Source organism: Diospyros lotus, chromosome 7 (genome assembly GCF_014633365.1).
Source record: "Diospyros lotus cultivar Yz01 chromosome 7, ASM1463336v1, whole genome shotgun sequence".
In the NCBI taxonomy this organism is placed as follows: Eukaryota; Viridiplantae; Streptophyta; class Magnoliopsida; order Ericales; family Ebenaceae; genus Diospyros; species Diospyros lotus.
The window spans coordinates 28,909,250-28,934,376 of NC_068344.1; the positions used below are offsets into that span (position 1 = coordinate 28,909,250).

At 33.9% G+C, this 25,127-nt stretch overlaps 2 protein-coding genes and 1 long non-coding RNA gene across 3 annotated transcripts; 1 reads left to right on the forward strand and 2 right to left on the reverse strand.

Moving 5' to 3' along the window:
- The first annotated feature begins 240 nt into the window (after positions 1–240).
- LOC127805512 (probable 1-deoxy-D-xylulose-5-phosphate synthase 2, chloroplastic) lies at positions 241–5,117 on the forward strand. Its single transcript, XM_052342273.1, has 10 exons — positions 241–612; positions 1,070–1,249; positions 1,370–1,534; positions 1,825–1,975; positions 2,479–2,750; positions 2,853–3,126; positions 3,234–3,541; positions 3,811–4,092; positions 4,298–4,582; positions 4,751–5,117. Exons 1-10 carry the CDS (start codon positions 493–495, stop codon positions 4,904–4,906), a joined length of 2,193 nt encoding a protein of 730 aa, XP_052198233.1. The 5' UTR covers positions 241–492; the 3' UTR covers positions 4,907–5,117.
- Positions 5,118–8,551: 3,434 nt separating this feature from the next.
- Positions 8,552–9,463, reverse strand: LOC127807003 (uncharacterized). The gene is made up of 3 exons (XR_008024559.1): positions 9,324–9,463; positions 8,998–9,157; positions 8,552–8,701 (listed from the first exon to the last, which is right to left on the reverse strand). It is a non-coding gene; the product is annotated as an uncharacterized LOC127807003 (long non-coding RNA).
- A 10,073-nt stretch (positions 9,464–19,536) lies between these two features.
- LOC127806143 (sinalpyl alcohol oxidase Nec3-like) lies at positions 19,537–23,199 on the reverse strand. The gene is made up of 4 exons (XM_052343230.1): positions 23,005–23,199; positions 21,506–22,171; positions 20,003–20,843; positions 19,537–19,797 (listed from the first exon to the last, which is right to left on the reverse strand). Exons 1-4 carry the CDS (start codon positions 23,102–23,104, stop codon positions 19,743–19,745), a joined length of 1,662 nt encoding a protein of 553 aa, XP_052199190.1. The 5' UTR covers positions 23,105–23,199; the 3' UTR covers positions 19,537–19,742.
- Positions 23,200–25,127: the final 1,928 nt, after the last annotated feature.

The following is a 25,127-nucleotide window of genomic DNA, read 5'->3' on the forward strand; positions in this document are numbered from 1 at the left end:
ATACTTTATGTGAAACTCTATCTGATGGACAAAAAAAAATAGTTGTTAGCCAACAAAATGAAAATAGTAACAGTGGTACGTTTAAAGTATTAAATAATTCAAAGGGGACCTACTACATTTTAAAAACTTTTAACACGTGCAAAATTTGTATTTCCTTAAATTGTTGATAAGTTTGATCCTCATCAGTTGTCCGCATAACTTGGCTCTATAAAAGGCCTGCCCCCCTCAATTCCCATGATCACCAACTAGTATTTTGTCTTCTACAATTACCCCTTCACTTTCAAGCACTACTTTCATCATTTTCTGTTACATATCAGGACTTCAAACAGATTCATCAATTTCTCTATCTCAACTTCAGAACCATCGATCCATCTCTGTTTATCTCTCAACTTCAGATCGATCGATCGTTCTATTTATTTATCTATCTACAAATATATATATATATATATATATAGAGAGAGAGAGAGAGAGAGAGAGAGAGAGAGAGAGAGAATGGCTTTTTGTGGTGTTTACAAGAGCAGTTTTCTGCAACTTGTTAGTTCTCAAAATGGGCATTCTTCTTCGAGTCCTTCAACTGCTGCCATTAATTCTATTCCCCACGTCAAACCAAAGGTGTTCCATCTCTCTCTCTCTCTCTCTCTCTCTCTCTCTCTCTCTCTCTCTCTTTCTCTCTCTCTCTCTCCTGCAAGCATGCTATCCGACAGAAATTGTTCACGACCTCACTTCCACGTCTGAATAGTTAATTAACAGCTTTTTTTGTGCAACTTAGTAAAATATATATGTACTAAACTAAGCCAAGATTGCAGTTATATGACTCACAAATCACAATCCACTAAAACGGGTTGCTGTGTTCCTGAGTTTTAATGCATATGTTCTGAAAGCAATGGAGCCCAAGTTTTTTTTTTTTTTTTTTCCTTTTTTTTTTACTGCAGTTACTGACAATACAATTCTCGCCACTAAAAGTGGTCCTTCACGTTCTCTTTATTTAATTAAGTTAAAAGAGAACACATCACTGATCACAAATGTTTCTTTTGAACTGATTAGTTGTCTCTGTTGGATATATATACAGTTTTGTCAGGTGACAGCAGTAGCTCAGGACAATAATGCAAGTATTGGCAAGATATTGGTAAACACTGACCACCCAACAAGGCAATTCACAAAGACCCTCAATTTCACTGGGGAAAAGCCCTTCACCCCAATCTTGGATACCATTAACTACCCAATTCACATGAAGAATCTTTCAGTAGATGTAAGTATCCTTTCCTTTTTCATCCCTTAAATAACTTCAAATTAATGCATGTTTAGCTATTCTAGAGAATTGATAGATAACCATTTGTTGTTTGCTATGTAATTTTCCCTGCCCTTTCAGGAACTTGGAGCGTTAGCTGATGAACTACGTGAAGAGATCGTTTATTCGGTGTCGAAAACAGGAGGTCATCTGAGCTCAAGCTTGGGAGTAGCCGAGCTGACTGTGGCACTTCACCATGTCTTCAACACGCCGGAAGATAAGATCATTTGGGATGTTGGACACCAGGTAATTAATTAATGACACGCATATCTATGATTCTAGTGCTGTATAGACGGGGAATTCAGGTCATTTGGACACGGTTTTTGTTATCGAGCCAGCCAACATTAATAGTTTATTAGAAATCTAATGAGTATATTGTTTAGTGTAAGATTTAGGATTCAGGTTATATTATTTAGCTCTATGAATTCAGTAGTAATTATCTTCATCTAGCAATTTTGTTGGGGACCCATAATAATATTATAGTTTTGAGTGGTCGTATATATTGTCATAATTGCGAACTGGGGGGGTCTTTGCAGACATACCCACACAAGATTTTGACAGGAAGGAGAGGCAAAATGAATACAATTCGGCAAAGCTGCGGGCTTTCAGGCTTCCCCAAACGAGAGGAAAGTGTTCATGATGCTTTTGGTGCTGGCCATAGTTCTACCAGCATTTCAGCTGCCTTAGGTAACACAATTTTCACTTATCATGGCTACCATGCAATATTTGATCATCGTTATTTCTATATGCTTCTTATTTGGAACAGTACGTGCAATTTGTTTTTCTTTGTGGTACCGACCTATGACTCCGGACTATCAACCTTAATTAATTTTCTTCCTTTTATTTAATTTCACTCATCGTTTTTCTTGTTACATCACAAGGTCTAGCAAGGGGAACCTGCTTTAAAGCCTAATAAAAAAGAAAAAAAGAAAAATCGATCCCTATGTCAATACTGAATATTTCATTGTCGATCGAGAATGTGCTAGGCTGTGGGCCTAGTACTGGTTCAACTTGAATTAACGCTAAACAACTGGGAACAACCACAAGCTCAAAATCTAGTGCGAGACTAGTCACAAGCTCTATTCAATTCAAAAGTCAAAACTCGTTAAAATTGGCTTTAACTTGATTTTCTTATTACTACGGCCTTCCAAACATTTCAATCCAATCAAGAATTTTAACAATTTTCTCAGGCATGGCGGTCGGGAGAGACTTGTTGGAGAAGAACAACCACGTTGTCGCCGTGATAGGCGATGGAGCCATGACTGCAGGACAAGCATACGAAGCAATGAACAATGCGGGCTATCTTGACACAAACCTGATAATCATCTTGAATGACAATGCTCAAGTGTCTCTCCCCACAGCCACCGTCGACGGTCCGGCTCCTCCTGTTGGAGCTTTGAGCAGAGCCCTCACAAGGCTGCAATCAAGTAGAAAGTTCCGTCAACTTCGTGACGCAGCCAAAGTAATATTCTTATCCATAATCTTGTTGTTTATTGAATTTTTTGTCATCTCTCCTATTTCATGCTATAGAAGACTTATAAACTTATTATTAACACATTAACAGGCCATCACAAAGCAGATGGGAACCCAGACACATGAAATTGCTGCCAAAATCGATTCATTTGTGCGAGGAACAATGGCTGGTTCTGAAGGCTGCCTATTTGAAGAACTTGGATTGTATTATGTTGGCCCTGTGGATGGCCATAATGTGGAAGACCTAGTGAATATCTTACAGAAGGTGAAAGCCATGCCTGCAACTGGGCCAGTTCTCATCCATATTATTACCGAGAAAGGAAAAGGCTATCCTCCAGCTGAAGTTGCAGCCGATAAGATGCATGGTGCTTATATCTTCTTATACATATTAATTGATCAACAACAATTTCTGAATGATCTGAAATATTCAATTTTTGGGCATTTGTCTAAGTGGGTGTTGTTTTATACATAGGTGTTGTCAAGTTTGATCCTATTTCAGGGAAGCAGTTGAAGACCAAAACCAATACCCTTTCGTATACTCGGTACTTCGCAGAGTCCTTAATTGCTGAGGCCGAGAAAGATGACAAAATAGTAGCGATCCATGCTGCAATGGGCGGAGGTACTGGACTTAACCTTTTCCAGAAACGGTTCCCTGATAGATGTTTTGATGTTGGGATAGCAGAACAACATGCCGTCACATTTGCTGCGGGTCTAGCTACAGAAGGTCTCAAGCCCTTCTGCGCTATTTACTCTTCTTTTCTCCAAAGAGGTTTTGATCAGGTGAATTAAACATCTAAAGGTTCTATCTTAGTTTGCTTGTGTAGTATTCATGGACTTCATCTACATGGAAACTGATGCTATGATTCAAGGCCATTGTCAATATTCAAACCAATGTGTATATCCATTTATGGCTTTTAAGTGATTTAACTGGACAACTATACATAATAAAGAAAAAAGAAACTGAACAGTTTGAAGTAGTTTCTGTTGGTAAATACTATGAACTGAAGATATTTGTGGCAAATTAACCATCATCTCATTTTGTGGAGCAGGTAGTTCATGACGTCGATCTTCAAAAGCTTCCAGTAAGATTTGCAGTGGACAGGGCTGGCCTTGTTGGTGCAGATGGTCCGACACATTGTGGGGCCTTTGACACTACTTTCATGGCTTGCTTGCCCAATATGGTGGTCATGGCTCCTTCTTGTGAGAGTGAGCTTATGCATATGGTTGCCACTGCTGCAGCCATCGATGATCGACCTAGTTGCTTGAGGTACCCCAGAGGGAATGGCATCGGTTCCATTCTTCCACTCAATAACAAAGGGACTCCTCTAGAGGTACACATGTTATCAATATAAAGCCTAGGGTGGTTTACTTATACTCAAAATGTGTTTTCGTTTTCTATTTCCATCTTTTCCTTTGTTTAATTTCATAGTTATCACTTTCAAAATGAGACTAAATTTCTGAACCAATTGTTCTGTATTTGTAAAGAAATATTTCCTGCTGCATTCTGTTTTGCTAACTCGAGAATTTGAAAGACAGGTAGGTAGAGGAAGAGTGCTAAGGGAAGGGATGAGGGTCGCCATTTTAGGTTATGGAACAATAGTGCAAAACTGTTTAGAGGCAGCACAACTTCTTCAAGTTCTTGGCATCTCAGCAACCGTGGCTGATGCGCGATTCTGCAAGCCTCTTGATGGAAATTTAATCAGACATTTGGCTCAAGAGCATGAAGTTCTTGTCACTGTGGAAGAAGGATCCATTGGAGGGTTCAGTTCTCACGTTTCTCATTTCTTGGGTTTGAATGGATTATTGGATGGACATCTCAAGGTAATTAAAGTTATATATCCCTTCACGTTGTTCCCATATTCTAGGACTAGGCACAACAAAGTTATGTTCCTTTTTTCCTTTTCCCTTCTTTTTTTGGTTCTCGTGTAATGGAGAGCATGACCTAGTGGATTTAAGGCTTAATCTGTTATTGTTGTTAACGTCGTGCAGTGGAGACCAATAATTCTTCCAGACCGATACATCGAGCATGGGCCTCAAGCAATGCAGATGGAAGAGGCAGGACTCACTTCCAAACACATTTCTGCGACTGTTTTGTCACTGATAGAAGGAAGCAAGAAAAGCATTTACCTTTCGAGGTATCATTGATGATGTTTTTAGGCAGCTCAAACTGGCCAAGTTTTAAATGGCTTTCTAGGTCCCTCTTATTCCTTTTATTTCGGGAATAGCTTAGAGGGAACTAGCGTTCATAAATAGCAGCCAACATACGTGATTTATATAATGTATTATATATGCACGTGTATATGTATATATATATATATCTTATATGTTAAGTTTGAAAATCCTTGGTCTTTTTTAACGAGTGTAAGTGTCATCTTACTCGTAAAACATGTATCAAACGGTTGGATAAATAATATGTCGGTATCAATTCGATGAGTTACAAGTTTGATTCTCATTTTATATAAGGATCAAGCACCCAACTTATAATCTATCTCTTTTGATATAATCGAGAATACAAATATCAAAATTCGCACAAAAACAATCATCCAGTGTCATCTTAATTTGGTGAATTCAGTAGTGATAGACTTTTAGCCATGTTCTTCCTAAACTCTTGTATTCGTTTGACAATTAGAAAGAGGCAGTCTAGCCAACAGGATTACAAAACTATTTACTTTTTGGGGCTGCCTGCCGTAAGAGTTAGCAAAAACATAAAGAGAAATTACATCACCCACCCCAAAACTATTGCTGACATCAGCCTCTACCGGAAGCTAATAAGGGTTTGTTTATTTCTAAAAAACTAGAGTAGTTTTTTATAAAATGTTTCTATAAAGATAAAAAAAAATAAAAATTGTGTCGAAAAAAGTTCTATTTTTAAATTAAAAAATAGAAAAAATATTTTTTTATTTTTTAAAATTATAGTAAACCTTAAAAATGTTTTTTTAGGAAAATTATACTTTTTAAATTTAAGTAATTTTATCAACAATAATTTTTTTCCTTTTGGTTTTCATTTTTCTAGTATTTCATTCGCATCCACTCACCTACTCACCATGCCTTACTTTTCTCTTCCCTTCTGCTCTCTGCCATTGTGACGACAAGCACAACCAATCTCTTCTCTTCTTGTTCTCAACGATAAGCAGCACCAATGCCTTATTTCCCATGGCCCTTTTCCTCTCTTTGTTCCTTCCTCATCCCTTGATCATCCCCACTATACCTACCTTTACAACGGTGATAGTGACAACTCCTTTCTTTGCCAGGCTTATTTTTTTTGTTTGGCTCTCTTTCGTTAGACTGTCGTGCCATCGATGCTACATCTTTTTTTTTTGCATGATTTTGAATATATTTTAAAGTTTAAAATTAGTTTCATATATAATACAAATAAATGAGTTTTTTTATTTTTTTCTGATTTTTTGTAAAAATAAAAATATAGAAATAGATATAAAATAAAAAATAAAAAATATTCTCCACATGTAAACATACTTTAAAATTTTTATATTTTTTAGACCATACAAAAAATATCCTATCAGCCACTGGCAATGCTTACTAATCAACGCTTGAATATCCTCCACTAGCACTTGATCAGTTATCAATGTATATGAATATTAGAACACTGAAAATACTATATGATGCACCACAAGGAAAAATCCAAAAAGGATAATTTTGATAATGGAATCTTTTTATCATATCGAACAGTCCAAATTTTTTGTCATTTTAGGACCTATGGCCCAAGCTTTGAGATTATCGTCTTTGTGCAATCTCTTACATCTTATATCTTTAATTTTGACAGATAAGATAAATCACAGGTGAAGATTTTACCTCATTACACAGAGTAAAGAATCAAACCCACGACCTATTAAATCCGAATCCTAACTTATAGTGATTCAATTATTTGAGTTGTACGTTAAAAACACCTATGGTCCAAACCTTTTATGATGGAATAATAGCTGGATAAAGCACATTATTACTATTAACATGCAGCTGTCCCCATTTCAAATTCTAAACATTACGCTCGTCAAATAGGATAAATTACATCCACATATTTTTAGATACTGACATTCATCAGCTCTCTTTTATTTTGAAATATTACAAGCAGAGAAGTTTAAAAGTTGAATCAATCATGGTTAAAATTTTTAAATTATCAAAAATACTTCTCATTTAAATCTCTCTCTCTCTCTCTCTCTATATATATATATATATAATATCTTCTAAAAATCAAAGAGCCCTGATCTTGGGTTTTTCAAGTTTTGAAGAACCCAATGTTGTAACACCCAAATATTTTCATTAAATACCAAAACAAAATTTATCTCGTGACAATTGATTTGAATGAATTAATTAAACAGAACTCGAGATAAAATTTAATGGGTGTTGGTGTGAGTTACAGAGAAATAGTAGACATTAATTGGGTCTAGTAAATTAAGTTCGAATTTAGTTAAGTTGAGAGATAGTGAAATTGAACTAAAATAAGGGTTAAATAAACGGGGCCAGGTCTTGCGGTTTGGCCTTTGCTCCTTGCAGGGGCCAGCAGCGAGCTGAGGGCCCTGCTTGCTCCAAGCAGGGTTTGTCCCCAAGAAATTGAAGGATCTTCCTTTCCAAACCTCTTCTCGTGAGTTTCTGTTTCTTTAATTTTAAATTAAAGATGCATATTTATACAAAAATAGAAGGTCTCAAATAAAGTTTTAATTTTTTAATTTTATTGGCTTTCCAATATGGAAAATTTGGACAACACTGACGTGTATATATATATATATATATGAAACAAATGGGTGGTCTACTGGTCTTACTTACACCCTTAGAAGAAAGAAGGAAGTGAGATGAAGACAGTTAAGAGAATCAAGCAATTTTCTTTCAAATAAGAGAAGGTGAAGGTTGATTGTCAATTTCCAACTCATCTTCTGCGATATATGCATTTTATTTATTCCTTCTATGTACATCAAAGCATGAAACGCGTGGACCTATAAATTTTGACAAAATCAGTGACAAAATAAATTAAATTTTGCGATGAAATTTTTACTTTTAGTGATGAATTTTTTTTCATCTTTAAATTTAAATAGAAAATTTTTTTTCGTCTCTAATTAAAAAATCATGTCCCCAATTGTTTTTTAGAGATAAAATTTTTTTTCGTCTACATATATCTATACCTAAAGAAATGATGTAAATAATATTAAAATTAAAATATAATTATAATTTATACATATTATATAAAAATTTATGAAGAATTTGTAACAATTTTACTTGTATTAAACGTTATACAAAATTCAAATAATAAACAAACATATAAGATTTATAATGTTTACCAATATATTGCAAATCGAAATATAAGAGCAAGTAAAAAAAATTATAAACATTGAACAAAATACAAAAATTAAAGTTATTATATACTTGTTAGCATTTTATAATAAAAAAATACTAAATTTATATAATAAAACATATTAGTAAGTACTCTACAATTTGAATAAATTAAATTAAAAATTAAATATCAAACAATACATACTAGTTGTCGCTTGTTGCCACGGCCATGACCATCAACCAGGATAGGGGGGGGGGGGGGGGAGGGGAGAGAAGCTAGGCATGAAGTTTAATTCATCTTCGTCATTGACCAACATTCAAAATCTATCTTAGTCATAGAATCAAAATATATCTTTGATATATTTTAGACATTTTAAAAAATTGTTTTGCCTTATTATATAGATATATTTAATATGTTCGAAATTTTATCCCAACATAAAATAAAATAACAAGGCTAGAGGAAGTTAAAAAACAATTTATTCTTTACTTGCAAAAGTCATCACAACACTAGAATTACTAATGAGCATCTCTAATTTCCGAAGGATAACACCACTCCCAAGTTTCTACCCACAGATCCATGCATCCATAACACTCACAATTGCCATGCTATTCCTCTGTCTCATCTCTCGCCACAATCTTGAATTTCCTTGTTCGTTGTTGCTGCAAACAAAAGAAAACCCATCAGAAGGAAATGAAAACCCACAAATATTTAACAAAAAACAAGAGATTTGTTAGTGTCTAATTGATTATATATACTTGTAATCAATCAATTATAATATATGTACCCAGAACCAACATCAATCTAAAAAGAATTTCCCATCCACACCCACTAGATAAAAATCCGAATTTGGCTTTGATTAAAACAAAGATAGTGCATCATTCAGACAAGTTTAAAAAAAATTGTGTAAAAGATTAGAGATCTGTGTAATTTAATGAAATGTAAAGAATTATTGTACCTTCTTCCACAGCTCAATGTGGGCCTTGCAGCAGAACCCAGCAACATTAATGGTGCCCTTGGCTCTGCTTTCTCTGTACTCCACACAAACACCCTCCTTCATAATCCATTGTGTAAAAGTCAAGGTCATCCTCTCTCTTTCTCCATGTCTCTTTCGTTATCTTATGTATGTCCAAAAAAAAAAAAAAAAACTGAATCCTTATTAATTTATTTTGAGCATTGAGCAATCGACCGTGAAGTTGAAAGCGAAACCCGACATAAAAGGAGCGTTTTCTCTCTGAAAATAACACATCAGACTTATATTAAACGAGCACACATCACACTTACGGCGCGTCATCTTCAACGTGAGGTCAGGCGCATCGCTCCTCTCCCTGTGTTCAACTTAATTAATTGAGGCTATGCTAGTCGTTCTGGCATGAAAAACAACGTTGACCTGCGGCCTACACGAGATTTGTGCAAGGATATTATCATCACTCACTAATTCTTTGGAGGGATTTTAAGTATTTTGTTAATTTATTAGTCTTATTATGTATTTAAAAATTATTTTTAATTAGTATTCTTTTACCTAGTTTTTTTTTTTTTAAATAAAGATTAGTAAGAGTAGTACTGTAAAATACTTCTATTATCTCAACTCAAATGATACATTCAGTGGGAGAGCTATGCTTACGCCTCCATTGGATAAATTATAAGGCACATCTGAACCAGCAGTATCATTTGATAAATTTGATTTTGCAAGCCCTTTCTTGCATTCTCTTGGCAGCCTTAGGGAGGGGTGTGTGGCAGCCTAACTGTGATTTGTGCTGTTTATAATACATGTCTTGCATTTTACTAAGAGAGTATGAAAATTATCCCTACTTGTCTTCTCTTACTCTTGCAGTTTAATGTTGAATGTCACAAATAATTGTCCCACGGAGAACGTCATTGTCAATATTTTGGTCTAACTTAAACGAAAAATAATTTTCAATTTATTCAGATGAATAGAATTTGATGAGGGATTTTTTAATTAATTTTAAACAGAATATCACTGCCCTCACAAACATTACTAGACTGATCACTAATATTTATCTACACTGTTATCACCATTATAACGGCCCACATCGATGGATAACCACTGAAAAAAACAAAATCCCAAACCGGGGAGCGACTTCAGAAGACATGGGCCGTGGGCTCCTTTCTTATGTGGAGAAAAAGTCCAAATTTGATGGACAAAAGCTTATTTTAAAGGTTCTTTTTTGGCCCAATTTTGTGCTATACATATATAGCACTTTTGCCATAATTAAGGCTGTAGAGAGAAGTAGTCAAAAGAGAGAAGAAAAAGTTTGGAAAATACAGTTGTGACCAAACGGCTGATCTAAAGTATCTTGTGGTTTGATCCTTATATGATTTTTGGACTGAGTGCTCTATACTCGTGGTGCTTTAATCTAAATGGTCAGCTCTTGTTTTTTTGAGTTATGAAGATATACTATTTGCTGGGAACAGTACTTTGTTTTGGGAAGAAGTTGTTTTCCAGGTATTTCCAACTTTATGTAGTTGTGATCATTTTGATGATCTAAAGTGATCTATGGTTCGATCAATTTGATTTTTGGAATGAGCTTCTAGACTCCTCATTCTCCAATATGGACGGTGGGATTTGAATTTGGAGACTTGCAAGTATTGTGTGCTTGGTCGTAACAAAAATTGTGTTTTTGGTGATTTTTTCTCCTATTTCTTCTATTATTTTGTTGATTGTTGCTATGGGATCCCTTTTTTTGGTGAAGTTATTGTTGCTGGTTTGTAAAAGTCTAAGAGGGATATTTGTAGACAATCGACTGATTATAGTGAAGCTTATTTGATGGATATCTTTGGTCTTGTAGTTTTTACTATTCAATTCGAAGATGTTTTCCACATTAAAATTTTGTGTCTCTTGTGTGATTGGTTTTTATCAGTTTGGACAATTACTTACATATTTAGCTTCCTCACAAGGGGAAGGGTAAAATCAAAGATTTTTTATTTGCAAAAAAGATGCATTAACTAGTGTTTAGTACTCAAAAACCTAAATCTATGTCCAATGAAGATTGGGATTTTGAGCATCAACAAGTATGTGGTTATATTCGACAATGGGAAGAAGACAATGTTCTAAATTACATTCACTACAACAAAAATGATTTGTTGAGGCATCTTTTTTAGGGCATTTTTTAGAAAGTGTCATCTAAAATACCATTTTAAGGCACAGTCTAAAAAAGTGCCCCAATACAATAACTTTAATGAGGCACAACAATTAAATGCCCTATAAAATACAATTTTAAGGCACAATTTAAAGAAGTGCCCCAATAAAACAATTCTAATGAGGCACGACAATGAAATGCCCTAATAGACAAATATAAGTGTCTTAATAGATAAATCTAATATGGCAGAATTTTTGAAATGCCCCATTAAAATAATTCTAGCAAGACACTCTGATGAAGTGTCCTAATAGACAAATCTTAAGTGCCATAATAGAATAATTCTAATGAAACTTAGATATACTATAAAATAAACATATGCATATATATTAATAAGATGATGTGTAGATTAGGTGGTCACGCGTGTGTAAGAAGAAGGCAAGGTTTAGGGTTCAAGTTGAGGGAGAAGTAAGTTAGAGTTAAAAGAAGGTCTTGTGGGGGATATGAAAAATAAATTTATAGTGATTTTTGAGCTATTTTTAAGTGTCGCAACAAACTTAGATTTATAGTTGTTTTTGAGGCATTTATAAATGCCTCAATACATTTTTGGGCCACAATTACACGCGACATTTTTATTAATGCCCTAATAATTAAAATGCCTCAATAAACTATTTATTAAGGCATTTTTAAATGCCTCTTAATCTAAAATTTGTTGTAGTGATTGTTAATGAGACATATGCTAGAACTTAGTGGAATATGCTTGAAACCTTGTATGCTTCAAAAACTAGAAATAACAAGATATTTTTGCTCAAGCAAATGGGGAAGTTGGAATACAAGGAAGGAAAGTCTATTTTTGACCATCTAAATGATTTTCAAGGAATCTTTGATTAGTTGTCAAGAATGGGCATAAATTTTGATGACGAGATTCAAGGCCTTTGGTTGCTTAATGCTCTACCATACTTTTGGGAAAGATTTCGAATTTCATTAACCAATTCAGTCCTAATGGTAAGGTAACTTTGGAATATGCTAGAAGTAGGGTGTTGAATGAAGAAATGAGAAGATCTTAGGGTTCATCATCATGATCACGAATGGAAGTCCTTATTACTAAAGACAAAGGTAGGAATAAGAATAAGGGTTAGAAAGCTAAAGATAAAAGCAGGAGCAAGTCAAGGTCGAAGCACAAGAATCTTGAATGTCACCAATGTGGTAAAAAAGAGACATATCAAGAAATATTGTTTATAGTTGAAGATAGAATAAAGGAAAAAGTAACAAGCAAGAGAAGAAAGATGAGGACAATAGTGATCGTGCTGTAACAGCTGCTTCAAATGATCTCATTACTGTCTATGATGAGAAGTCGATTAATCTTACATGCCTTGAGACAAGTTGGATGATAGACAATGGTGTTTCATTTCATGTCACATCTAGGAAGGAATTTTTCACATCTTATACGTTTGGTGATTTTGGAGTATTAAAGATAGGGAATGATGGCTTGTCCAAGGTGGTTGGCATGGGAGATTTTTGCTTGGAAATAGATAATGGAACAAGGTTAATGCTTAGGGATGTTAGACATGCATCATATATTTGTTTAAATTTGATTTTAGTTGGTAAATTTAATGATGAAGGATTTTGAAATAGTTTTGTTTCAGGAAATTGTAAACTTACTAAAGGCTCCTTAGTTGTGGCTAGGGGAAAGATGTGTTTGAAGTTATATTTGATGCACACTTCAATTTTAAAAGACAATGTTATTGTAGTGGAGGATAAAAATGTTGTTTTTCCTTTGTTATGGTTTTGATGATAAAAAATAATATTATTTTTATGATGAAAATATTTTGTAAATGGTTCTACACTTGGTGCTCTTAAATCATTCTATAAGCACCAATCATAAAAAAATCAATTTTATTCTTTGCCAAAAATCTTGTGTTTAATATTCTTGATAGCAGTTGGCTTGAAAAAATAAGTTTTATTTGTCAAAAGAATATTTGATATATCAAAATTGGCCATATTGCATTTGAATCTCAAATCCATATTTTAATTTTGAAGGCCATCATGTCAACTGTTTTTGAAAAGGAGTTAAGCATTTTTGAAAAATGGTCGACTGCTTTTCAAAAGGAGTCGACTGTGTTCTCTTAAAGTGTTGATTGTTTTTTAAGCATATTTGTAATATCCTGGTATTTTGAGAATAATAATAAATATTTTTTTTTTAAATTTTTTTTTGGCATCCATTAAATATTATAATTGAAAAAAACTAATGGCTTAGAGTTAGTAGGCTATGTTGGAAAAAAGAAATGTTAAGTAAATGAGTTTAGAATTAGTGAGTTAAATTAAAAAAAAGAAATGCTAAATTAATGGGTTTAGAGTTAGTGGGCTAAGTTGGAAAAAATAAAGATTAAATAAATAGGCTTAGAGTTAGTGGGCTAAGTTGAAAAAATAAAGACTAAGTAAATGGGTTTAAAGTTAGTGGGCTAAGTTGGAAAAATAAAGACTAAGTAAATGGGCTTAGAGTTAGTGGGTTAAGTTGAAAAAATAAAAGGCTAAGTAGGGTGTGGACAAATAATTAAAAATTATGAGTGAGATTTAGTGAAAAATAATTAAGAAAGATGACAAAATAATTAAAGATGATGGGTGAAATAATTGAGAAATGTTGGAGATAAATTAAGGTGTAGACAAATAATCAAAGAAAATGAGTGAAATAATTGAGAAATGTTGGAGATAAAATAGGGTGTGGACAAATAATTAAAGATTATGAGTAAAATTTAGTGAAAAATAATTAAGAAAGATGACAAAATAATTAAAGATGATGAGTGAAATAATTGAGAAATGTGGGAGACAAAGTAAGGTGTGAACAAATAATCAAAGATAATGGATGAAATAATTGAGAAATGTGGGAGACAAAGTAAGGTGTAAATAAATAATTAAAGATTTTTAGTGATATTTAGTGAAAAATAATTAAGAAATGTGACAAAATAATTAAAGATAGTGAGTCACTACAATTATGCTAAGCTTAACTCAACCTTCTATAAATAGAGAAAACTAGAAAGGTTTGAGGACTTAGATTAGAAGGAGAAAGGTTATAAGAAAGAAAGATTTGAGAATGAGAGAGAGATTGAAAAAAAAGAAAGAAAAAAAAATAGAGAGAGAAAAATACCAAAAAATTTCTAGAAAAATCCTATAGGCTGGATTTAGTAGTTTGTGTGAAAATTTGTGGCAAAAGGCGTTGTTGGATATGCAAATCGAGATTTCATCGCAATATTGAAGAATACTGAATCGCTCCGCGGGAAGGTGAGTTATCTTCAAAAATTTCAGAAATATGAGAATGATATTTTAGAATTTTTGATGATGAAATTGGAAGAGAAATGCATGATTAGTATTTATTATGGATTTTTTTTAGGCAATAGATGCTTGAAAATCAAAGAGAAAATGAGAAATAAATAGAACATGGATTCTGAAAATTATGAGGAAATTTATGGGGCTTAGGAATATTGCTTTAGGAATTATTGAGAAGAGAAATTGAGAAAAATTTATGAGGAAGTATTTATTTCATAATCTTGAGAAAATAATAAGGGGAAATGAGAGAAATTAGGAAAATTAGGGAAAATTAGAAATATGATTTTCTTAAATAATTATGATGCCCAGGGTACGCCAAGGTTCATAATTGAGTAAGATTAGAAGTCCGACGCGAATTTTGAGGTAAAATTTTACTAGAGGCAAAATTATCTTTTTGCAAGGTAAGTGGTACTATTCAACTGGATTTAGTTTATGAAAATGGCTTGCAAGTGATTCCACCAAAATTTGATTTTATGTAAATAATTTTATCATGTTGTTATGCCTTGATATGAGTATGTCATGTAGATTGCATTTACATGTATTGAATTATGAAATATGCATACGAGCATGATGAGATTCACGGTCATACGTTGCATGGGTTTGGGATTAGGTACTGGCTCCATTACTTTGCCAAGGTTACACCCATACACCCTGGTCTGGCAGGGAGACTGGAAAAATGGCGGGTAATTTTAAGGTGCAGTCAACCCAAACATGAGAGTTATGATGTTATGTGCATTGCATACATACATATGCATTATGATGTACTCTTACTTAGATGATTCATCATCTAATGTGGACGTTGCCCCTGGAACATTCAAACGTTCCAAATAAAGGTTGCAGCGAAGACATGGAAGTGGATGAATTATAAAGACGCAAGACATTATGAAGTTAATTCTTGCATTTAGTTCATGTATAAGGACCCGATCATGTATCAGTCGTACTATGTTATGCTTTAAGTTATGATATGTTATGTTTTCAAGTTATGTTGGAAAAAAAAAAAACTTATGTCATGTTTTATGTTATGTTGAAAGACTTAAGTACTATTGTCGAATAATCTTGTATTACCAATTTCGTTGAGGCAATCATGTAATATTATTAATGTTTGAGGTATGTTGAGGTTCGATTCTTGCTTCCGCTATTAATGATTACCTATCCTAGCATATATAAAGTAAGTAAGTTAATGATAGGCAGGTAGTAGGGAAATTTTGAAATCAAATCATGATGAGTTATTAAAAAAAAAATATATATATATAGTCAAAATTTCCTAAGTTATAACATGCCCGTGGAAGTGGGGTGTTACAATGTTGGCCGTTTTTATGCAAGTTCTCGGTCGTGTGTGGTCAATCGCATCTGTATCATTTCTAGTTGACCATTTTTGGCCCTGTTGACCATATCTTAATTATATGCTGTCAACTGTTTTTGTCTCTAACAGACCATATCTTATATGCTATCAATTGTTTTTGTCTCTAACAGCTAGTTTTGTAGACTCCAAAGGTCACAAACGACTAGTTTTGTTTCAAGGTTTTGTGTAGCCTATAAATACAGCCAAATGGAGAACTTAAAAAGATTAATGGATGGGAATGAGTTGAGTTGAGAATACATATTGTATTCATACTTCTCAAAATTGCTTGTGTTTTATTTTTCTCTCAAAAGGCTTTGTACTTAATTTGTATAATTTGATTTCAAGTTTTGTGTTTACTTTGAGAGATCATTGTAACTAAAAATGTCTACTCTTAGATTCTGTCTTTGTTCAACTCTTGTATTTTCCTAACTTGTGAGCTAAAGAGCCTACTTGTCTAAGTAGGAGACTTGTAATTTCTAGCGGTTTATGCTAAAGGGCCTATCGGGTGTGGTAGTAGGTTTTAGTGAATTATTGATTTGAAAATCCTTAATAAGAAGATAAGATAGTGGATTAGACTTAGTTTAGCAAAACCACTATAAATTACTTGTGTTTCTAACATTCATTTTGATTGTGTTTTTATTTACAATTCACTATTTTGTGATTTATCTTTCAAAACCTCCTAAAAAGTTTTATTTTCTAAATCATCCAATTCACCTCCCCTCTTGGGTTGTGGTGCCATTCATTGTATTGCCAAACCTAACCTTTCAAAAAATCCATCCCAATTATGGCACAAAAGGCTTAGTCACATAAGTGAAAGGCATCTTTACTGTTTGGCCAAGAATAATTTCTTGTTGGAGTAAAAAATGTAAAACTAAGTGTGATCATTGTTTGTTAGGAAAATAGAGAAGAGTTTTTTTCAAGAGACACTTTCCTTCAAGGAAGTTAGACTTTCTAGAACTAGTGCATTCTGATATTTGTGGTCCTTTAAAGGTAAGGTCACTAGGCAGTGCACTTTATTTTGTTATATTCATTGATGATCATTCCAGAAAGCTTTGGGTTTATGTCTTGAAAACCAAAGATCAAGTTCTTGCATGTTTAAATAATTTCAACCTTTAGTGGAAAGCCAAATAAGGAAGAAACTGAAATGTATCCGCATTGATAATGGTGGTGAGTATTGTGGGTCGTTTGATGCATATTGCAGACAACAGGGCATAAGACATGAGAAAACTCCTCCAAAGACACCTCAATTCAATGGCTTGTCTGAAAGAATGAATATGACACTAATTGGAAGAGTCAGGTGCCTCTTGTTAGAGGTAATATTGCCAAGATCATTTTAGGATGAGACATTGTATATCATCGCTACACATGTGATAAACTTGTCATTGACTGTTGCTTTACATTGTGAAGTTCCAGATAAAATTTGGTTTGCTAAGGATGTTTCCTATGATCATTTGAGAGTTTTTGGTTGTAAATTGTTTGTTCATGTCCCAATGGATGAGAGATCCAAATTGGATGCAAAGACTCGACGAGTTATTTTTGTGGGTTTTGGTTAGGATGAATTTTGCTATAGGTTGTATGATCCAATTTAGAAGAAACTCAGGAGAAGTTGAGATGTAGTATTCATTAAAGACCAAACCATTGATGACATCAAACAAGTAGATAAGACAAAGCCCTAGAATGGTTATGATTTGATTGATTTTTTATCTAGTTTGTATGTCATATGCTTGAAACTTTTTGAGTGAAGTTCAGAATGATGTGCATTAGGACGATCTTCAGAATGACTATTAGGATGACCAGCATGATGTAGTTGATCCAAATACTTCAGAAAATGACTCTATTAGTGATCAACAACAAATGCCTACAGCTCCACCAACACTTAGGAGGTCTACAAGAGATAGACAACCTTTTACAAGATATTCTCCAAATGAGTATGTGCTCTTGACAGATAGGGGATAACCAGAGTGTTTTGGAAAGGCTATAAAAAGTAACCGAAAGCAAATAAATGAATTGATGTTATGGAGGATAAAATGAAATCCTTATATGAGAATCATACATTTGAATTGGTAAAATTGCTTAAGGGTACGAGAGCACTGAAAAATCAATGGATTTACAAATTGAAACAAAATGACAATTCATCATGTCCACGATACAAAGCTAGATTGGTCGTCAAGGGCTTCATTCAAAAACATGGGATTGATTATGAAGTGATCTTCTTAGTAGTGGTAAAAATGTCTTGCATTCGAGTTGTGTTGGGATTAGCTGCCAATCTTGACTTAGAAGTTGAGCAGATGGATATGAAGACTGCTTTCTTCCATGGTGATTTAGAGGAGAAAATTCGCATGGAGTAGCCAGAAGGTTTTAATGTAAAAGGAAAAGAGGACTATGTATGTAGGTTAAAAAAGAGCCTACATGGTTTGAAACAAGCACAAAGATAGTGATATAAGAAGTTTGAGTCTGTTATAGGAGAGCAAGGCTATAAAAAGACTATTTCAAATCATTGTGTATTTACATAGAAACTCTTTGATAATGATTTCATTATTTTATTGCGCTATGTTGATGATATGCTTTTTGTTTGTCAAAGTGCTTCCAAGATTGACATGTTGAAGAAAGCGTTAAGAAAGCATTAAGTAAGTTGTTTGATATGAAAGATTTGGGGCTAACAAAGTTGATTTTTGAAATGAGAATTATTCATGATAGAAAAACCAAGAAATTGTGGTTATCTCAAGAGGAGTGCAATTTTGTTCACCCTTCTTTCACGGGGGTAACTTTACCCTCCATTAGTTTTGGAGGGGGGTAGAAAGGTCATTTTCGGGGGAAGGGGGGTTCTACCCACCCTGTTTCTCTCTCTCATCTCCTTTCTTCCCTTGCTCTTTCCACATTCCTCCCTTCGCTGACCCTATCGCCGCCGCATTCTCCCTCTCTGCAGTCGCCTAACCTTGTGGTTGGTGAGGCAAGGATGCAGCAATAGTCAGTGTGCAAAAGGTGAGGTGAGGCAAGGAGGTAGGTATGACGATGAGAGGATTGATAAAGGAGGAGATGGAAGAGGAGAAATGAGAGAGGAGATGGAGGATGTAGAGGCAAGGCGAGCGAGGCGAGGTGAGGTGAGGCGACAAGGATGTAGTGGTGGTCGATGCTTGAGAAGCGACGACAGTGTGAGGCTTGCTGGAGAAGATGGAATGGGGGAGAGAGAAGAGAGGAGAGAGTGAGGCTTGTTGGAGAAGAAGAAGGAAAGAAAGATAAGAGAAGTACGTTGAAAAGCTTCTGATAGGAGAAATATTGTACGTTCACCCCACGATACAAAGCTGGAGATTCATGGTCCGATCGATTTGATTTTTGGACAAGAGCTTCTCGACTCGTCATTCTCCAATATCGTCAATGGGATTTGAATTTGGAGACTTGTAAGTACTGTATGCTTGGTAGAAACAAAAGCTATCATTTTAGAGATTTCTTTTGCCATTCCTTCTGTATATTATTTTGTTGATTGTTGCTATTGGATCTTTTTTTCGATGAAGTTATTGTTGCTAGTTGGTAAAAGTCTAAGAGAGATATTTATAGACAATCGATTGATTACAGTGGAGCCTCATTGATGAACCTTAATCCGATGGTTTTTACTCTTTGATTTGAAGAGGTTTTTCATGTGAAAATTTTGTGTCTCATGTGTGATTGGTTTTGATATGTTTGTACGGTTACGTGCATGTTTAGATTCCTCACAAGTTCTTACAAATTAAAAATATTTTGTTCAAGACAGAAATTGATGAAATTTTATTATAGAAATTTTGGTGAATTTGTTTCCTTCCCTTTCACACAATTCCCTCTCCGTTCATGCATAGCTTGTACAAAATTTCAAACTTCACTGGTACAATATTTATATTTAGACAGAGAATCTGACATTTCACCTGCTCCACATTATTCATGAGGTGTAACTTTAATTGAACTGAATCAATGATTCATCCCCGTTGTCATCCTCTCTTCCTGCATTTTGAGGCCAACATAGCTGCACAAAACAACAAACAATTTTGTCATGACCAAAACATAATTTCTCACAACATATTTCTATTAAAATTGTCTCTGAAATTTTCAGTCACCATATCATTTTGTGATAATTTTAGTGTAATGTATAACATTTAAAAACACACACACACCAAAAAGAAAAATCATTACAAGAAACCCATTGCTGAGGTAGTAGGAAAGATAATTACCGGCCAATCATCATTAGAGTAGCTTGAGGATTGGTGCCTGGGGAGGATGTGAACGTGGAACCATCAACAACTCGTAATGCATTAATTCCCAAAACTCTAAACCGTTGATCCACCACCTTCCCAACCACACAACCGCCATGGTAATGATACATAGTAGTTAACATTTTTCGACAAAATGTTTTGAACACTGCATCATTTGTTTCGTTTTCTGGCAAAGATCGACCCACAAATTTAAACTCCTTGGCACCTTTTCGACCTTGCTTGTACTTTTCCATGGCATGAGAACTGATAACCTTGTAGAGGCTTTTGATTCCTACCACACATTTATCCAAGTCTTTTGGGTTGGAAAAATAGTTGAAGCGAACCTTTGGGGGAATTTGCACATCTGTGGATGATGCTAGATGAAGTGAACCAGTTGAAAGTGGTTTTGCAAGCTTGAGAAACAAGGTTAATAAAGTGAAGTTCACAGGAGGTGATGGGTCTGGAAAGAGGATAAAGTTGACCACGGAATCAAAAGGGAATGAGCCTGATAAGGCTTCTATGAAGTAATCTCTTGTTATACCTACGGTTGCGAGTCCAGAATTCTCTACTAAAAAAGGAGGGGCGATGTTAATATCAAATCGTGGATTATCAGTAAGAAGTTGACCGACCAATGGATGGTGCTTGGTTACGGAAATGTTCAAAGATGATAGATATGGTTTTGGACCGATCCCACTTAGCAACAAAAGCTGGGGACTGCCGAGAGTTCCAGCACTCAAAATTACTTCTCCTTTAGGTTTTAACATAGCTCGATGAAGTCTACCTGTTGAATCGCTGTAGATAACTCCAACAGCTGACAGGCCTTGGATGGAACATGAAACCAAACAAGACAATAACTTGAACAATCATGCCAATCACAAAAATGGAAGATGTAGCTAGCAAAATACGTAGAGTAAGACAAAGAACAACATGGTAAGAGATAATTAGGTATGATGGGAGTTGGGACATATCCCATACAGATCTCGTGGTTTAGATCATTTTCACACAAATCTCTTGTTGTTTACTTTTAAAATTTAAAGAGGCTCAATCAAAAAAGTGTATTTTAAAAACATGTAAGGTAGAAGGGCCTTAAATGCCAAAAGTAAACAACATAAAGTTTGCATTGAATTAACTCAAAACATAGGGAATATAGGTGAAATTTACTTTGTAAGTTATAAGGTTTTTACAAAAAATAAGAACATAAATAAAAATGATCTTAGAATTAACCCCATAAATAAAAATGGATAAGAACTTTATATATTGGTGTTATAGTAATAGTTTTGAAATTAAATTAGGTTGGGGGAACTTATTATAATGAAATGTTTCATAAAATTATTTTTAGAAAGTTAATCTCAAAATACCTCGTTACTTAAAAAACAAACAATCAAATGAAATATATATATATATATTTATACTAGAACTGTATATATGGGGCTTGACGATAATAAAATTAATAAGGTATTGATCAAGTAAATGTTATATTACCTGACGAATTTGAGGAGAAAATCACCCTCTCTACCGTGGCATGAATGGCCACTTGGATGTTTTTTAATACAGCTTGGTTTAGAAGCTCCACTGCACCATGTCGTCGTCCTACCTTGTCAAAGATTGAGCCTCCAATTTTGGTTCCAATGATGTGATTGAATGTATATCCATTACTCGGACCAAGACCAACTTCTAGAAGTGCTTCTTTCACAGAAGATTGCCATGTTCCAACAGGAGGTTTAAAGACAATTTTTTCCTCAACCCATTTATACGACTTCTTAACAAGGTCCATGTCCCAATCTATGCCAGATTTTGAATAGTACTCTTTGTCGGCTCTCGAGTAGAAACCAGCATTTATCATGGTGCCTCCGCCTAGGATCCTTCCCCTTACATTTGGAACACCATCTTCTGAGGTGAAGGTTTGAGCAGGGGAGTCTTTGTCAATACCTGCTTCTAGAACGGTCTTGAAAAGATTTTCTTGTCGTAGGACTTCTGGTTTTTCGTGAGGTGTATTGCCCCTTTCGAGGAGGAGGACAGAGTAATGTGCTGATAGAGTGGCGGCGAGAGGACAACCTGCTGTCCCTCCACCAACTACAATATAATCATAATGTTTTTCGGGTGGAAATTCAATTGCATCATGTACAAATTTCAAGTAGTATTCTTGATCTGCATAGTGAAAGGTTTAAGAATTTAGATTCGTACTGGCGCTAGACACTTTCATAAGCACGAACTTAGGATTGTTCAATCATGGTTTCTGCATTTTTGGTTCATTTTTATTAATTTGAATAAAATGGAATCAAGAAATAAAATTTAAAATAGAAATGAAATAATCAAAATTTATCAATTTAATTTAAAAATCAATTATTACTAATATCAATTTAATTTAAAAATCACTTTTGACTATTCAATTATTGTGTTGCTGCAGAGAAATGCTAGATGCAATCAGAACTAACTATTGACATGTGAGAGGCATGATACATTAAACATAAACTTCAATAGTATTTCTAAGAAAAAGGCCATTGACAAAAGCCAAAACCGCAATCATTTTGTCCCTAAATTATTCAGAAAATTGAATGGCAAAGAGATGAAGTTGATGAATCCAGATGAAAAGAAATAAACCTATCCCTTAATTACGTTTCTGACAACAAGAGAAGTACTTTGCGGGGATTGATCTGCATCCAGCAGAAGCGTAAGCTTACATTAACCCAGTAAAAATAGACTGAAAGAGAACCGAAAACATAAAAGAGAATTAAAGGGTAACCAACAAACAAGGTGGTAGCTCAATGGCAAAGGTATATTGACGTCTGGGAGGTCACGAGCTCAAACTCACAAGAACAAAATTGTTTTACGATTTAGGAGATACACATACACAGTTAGTCGTCCTCTATTAATAGGTCACCAAGAGAGTAATTAAGCTTGCTTTTTTTGCTCACTCATAAATCTGTTCGGACTAGCAAAAAAATGAAACGTAAGATAAAAAGTCGAGAATATATACTAGCCTTGCTGATCAGATTCATCAGCCAAACAAATTCCTCGTTGAGGACCATTAATCAAGAACACCAAGAGTAAAAATATGGCGCAAACAGCCGGTTTCTGCATCCTTCTTCAACAACTTAATTCGATAAGCAAAGAATTGCAATATGGGATTTATATATGAAAAGCTTGCTACTTTGGTCTTGATCAGGTCAATTTATATTACATTATTTATAGATCTGAAGAGGAGGAGCAATTGAGAGCAGGTAGCCATGGCAGTTGGATCGGTTTCATTAAAAATCATATTATTTGGTTCTATATTTTATAATCTTAAATAATAGATATTCGTGCGTGCTATATATTAAATGTTCAGAATGCTATTGCATCAATTTTAACAATCATAATTATTATTAAAAATAATATAAATCCATTTCATACAGTAAAATTACCACTTAAAATTATAAAATAAGATCAAAGTAACAATTGTTCTGGTTTACTTAGACCTTCAGTTCCCAGCCTTTAATTTTAAGGCCATGTTTTGTACTCTGTATGGCTCAATCAAAGGTTAAAATTCATTAAATTACTTATTTTTCTTAATAAATTCCTCTCTTAATAAATTCTTTATTTTTCTCTCTCAAATCATTAATTAGCATTTTTTTTCCACTCAAGGGCAACTTTGGTATTTTTATTTTTAATTGATTTGTAATAATAGAATTATGTATAATTGCTTGAGATTAATTAGACATTGCAATCATTTTCATTTTTTAACATGCAAATATAATTTTTTTTTGTCAAAAAATCATCTTAAACTCGGTCAAAAATAAAATTATAAAAAGATTTAAGAGTTTAGGTTAAAGTGTACTTTTGAAGAAATTGAGTGAATTTCAAGCCATTAAAGTGTACTTTTGAAAGTAAAATATAATGTCAAGACGTAGTTAATTAAGCTTTTTGTCTTTCAAGCAAAAGTGGCGGCACAAAACAATGCGTTTCGCACACTTAGATTTATTAACTTGAAAATAGAAGACAAGGCAATGGATATAGTTATCTTAACCTTACAAACTTTGTTATATTAATATTATTTAATTAATTAAATATTTTAAAATAACCAAAATACCCCCTCTCATCTTTCTATGATCTATCAGTCGATGGTTATACCTTGGTCCATAGCAGGTTTTCTCTCTCCATTTTCTCCACTGTCAAATTTGACTCAATAACCTCAACAATTTACTGGGGTTGATAGAGAACTCAGCCATATTGCGAGAGCTATTTTGTTTAATTTTATATAAAGATCATATATATATATATAAGGGTAAATTGTAATAATCACCTTAAGGTTTGATGCAATTACAAGAACTCTATTCATGTTTCAAAAATAGAAATAATCTCCCTTATTAATTATTAATAAAAAAATAAAATAACTAATTTCTCTCATTTCTCTTCTAGTTTTAGAAAAAAAAAAAAAAAAACGATGAACCCAATAGGTTCATCACTATTCATCACCAACACCAACAATGAACCCACTAGGTTCATTATTGATGCCGACAACGAAATTGGTGGGTTCTTTGTTGATGTGCGATAAATCTAGATGGATTCATTTTCTAGATGCATCTCAAACCCAAATTTAGATTTAAGATGAACAATGAATCTATATCTTAGTTTAAAGATAAGAGAGAAAGAGAGAGAGTTCATCTAGGTTTAAATCAAATTTAAATAAGACCTCTGTATTTGGGTTTGATTTGAACCCAAATATAGATACTTTGATTGAACCCTTTATGTTGAACCTAAATAAGTTTGTTGAGGGTGTGATTGAAGCCTACCTTTGTATCTGGGTTTGAACCCTTTAAAATAAAGAGAGAGAAAGAGAGAGAGAGAGAGAGAAATGCTCAGTTGGGTTCAAATCAAACCCATATGCAAAGGGTTTGATCAAATTAAACTATTTGTCCCAAATTAATGAATTTGTAGAAGGTTCGACTGAACTCTACCTCTACATTTAGGTTTGATTCAAACCCTAATGCTGAGGGTTTTGGACCTTTTAAAACATAAATAGGGAGAGAGAGATATGACTTATATGAGTCAATTTAAACCCAAATACAAAGGGTTTGATCGAACCCTACCTTTGCATCTGGTTGGATTTGAACCTAGACATAGA

Bases quoted from the DNA above. Each gene is read 5' to 3' on its own strand.
- LOC127805512 (XM_052342273.1), top strand. From the start codon at position 493: ATGGCTTTTTGTGGTGTTTACAAGAGCAGTTTTCTGCAACTTGTTAGT. The intron at 1,535-1,824 runs GTAATTAATTAA...GGGTCTTTGCAG, and splicing joins TTTGGGATGTTGGACACCAG to ACATACCCACACAAGATTTT. The intron at 3,542-3,810 runs GTGAATTAAACA...TTTGTGGAGCAG, and splicing joins TCCAAAGAGGTTTTGATCAG to GTAGTTCATGACGTCGATCT.
- LOC127806143 (XM_052343230.1), bottom strand. From the start codon at position 23,104: ATGCAGAAACCGGCTGTTTGCGCCATATTTTTACTCTTGGTGTTCTTG. The intron at 20,844-21,505 runs GTAATATAACAT...GTTCCATCCAAG, and splicing joins TTTCTCCTCAAATTCGTCAG to GCCTGTCAGCTGTTGGAGTT. The intron at 19,798-20,002 runs GTAATTATCTTT...TGTTTTGTGCAG, and splicing joins ACTCTAATGATGATTGGCCG to CTATGTTGGCCTCAAAATGC.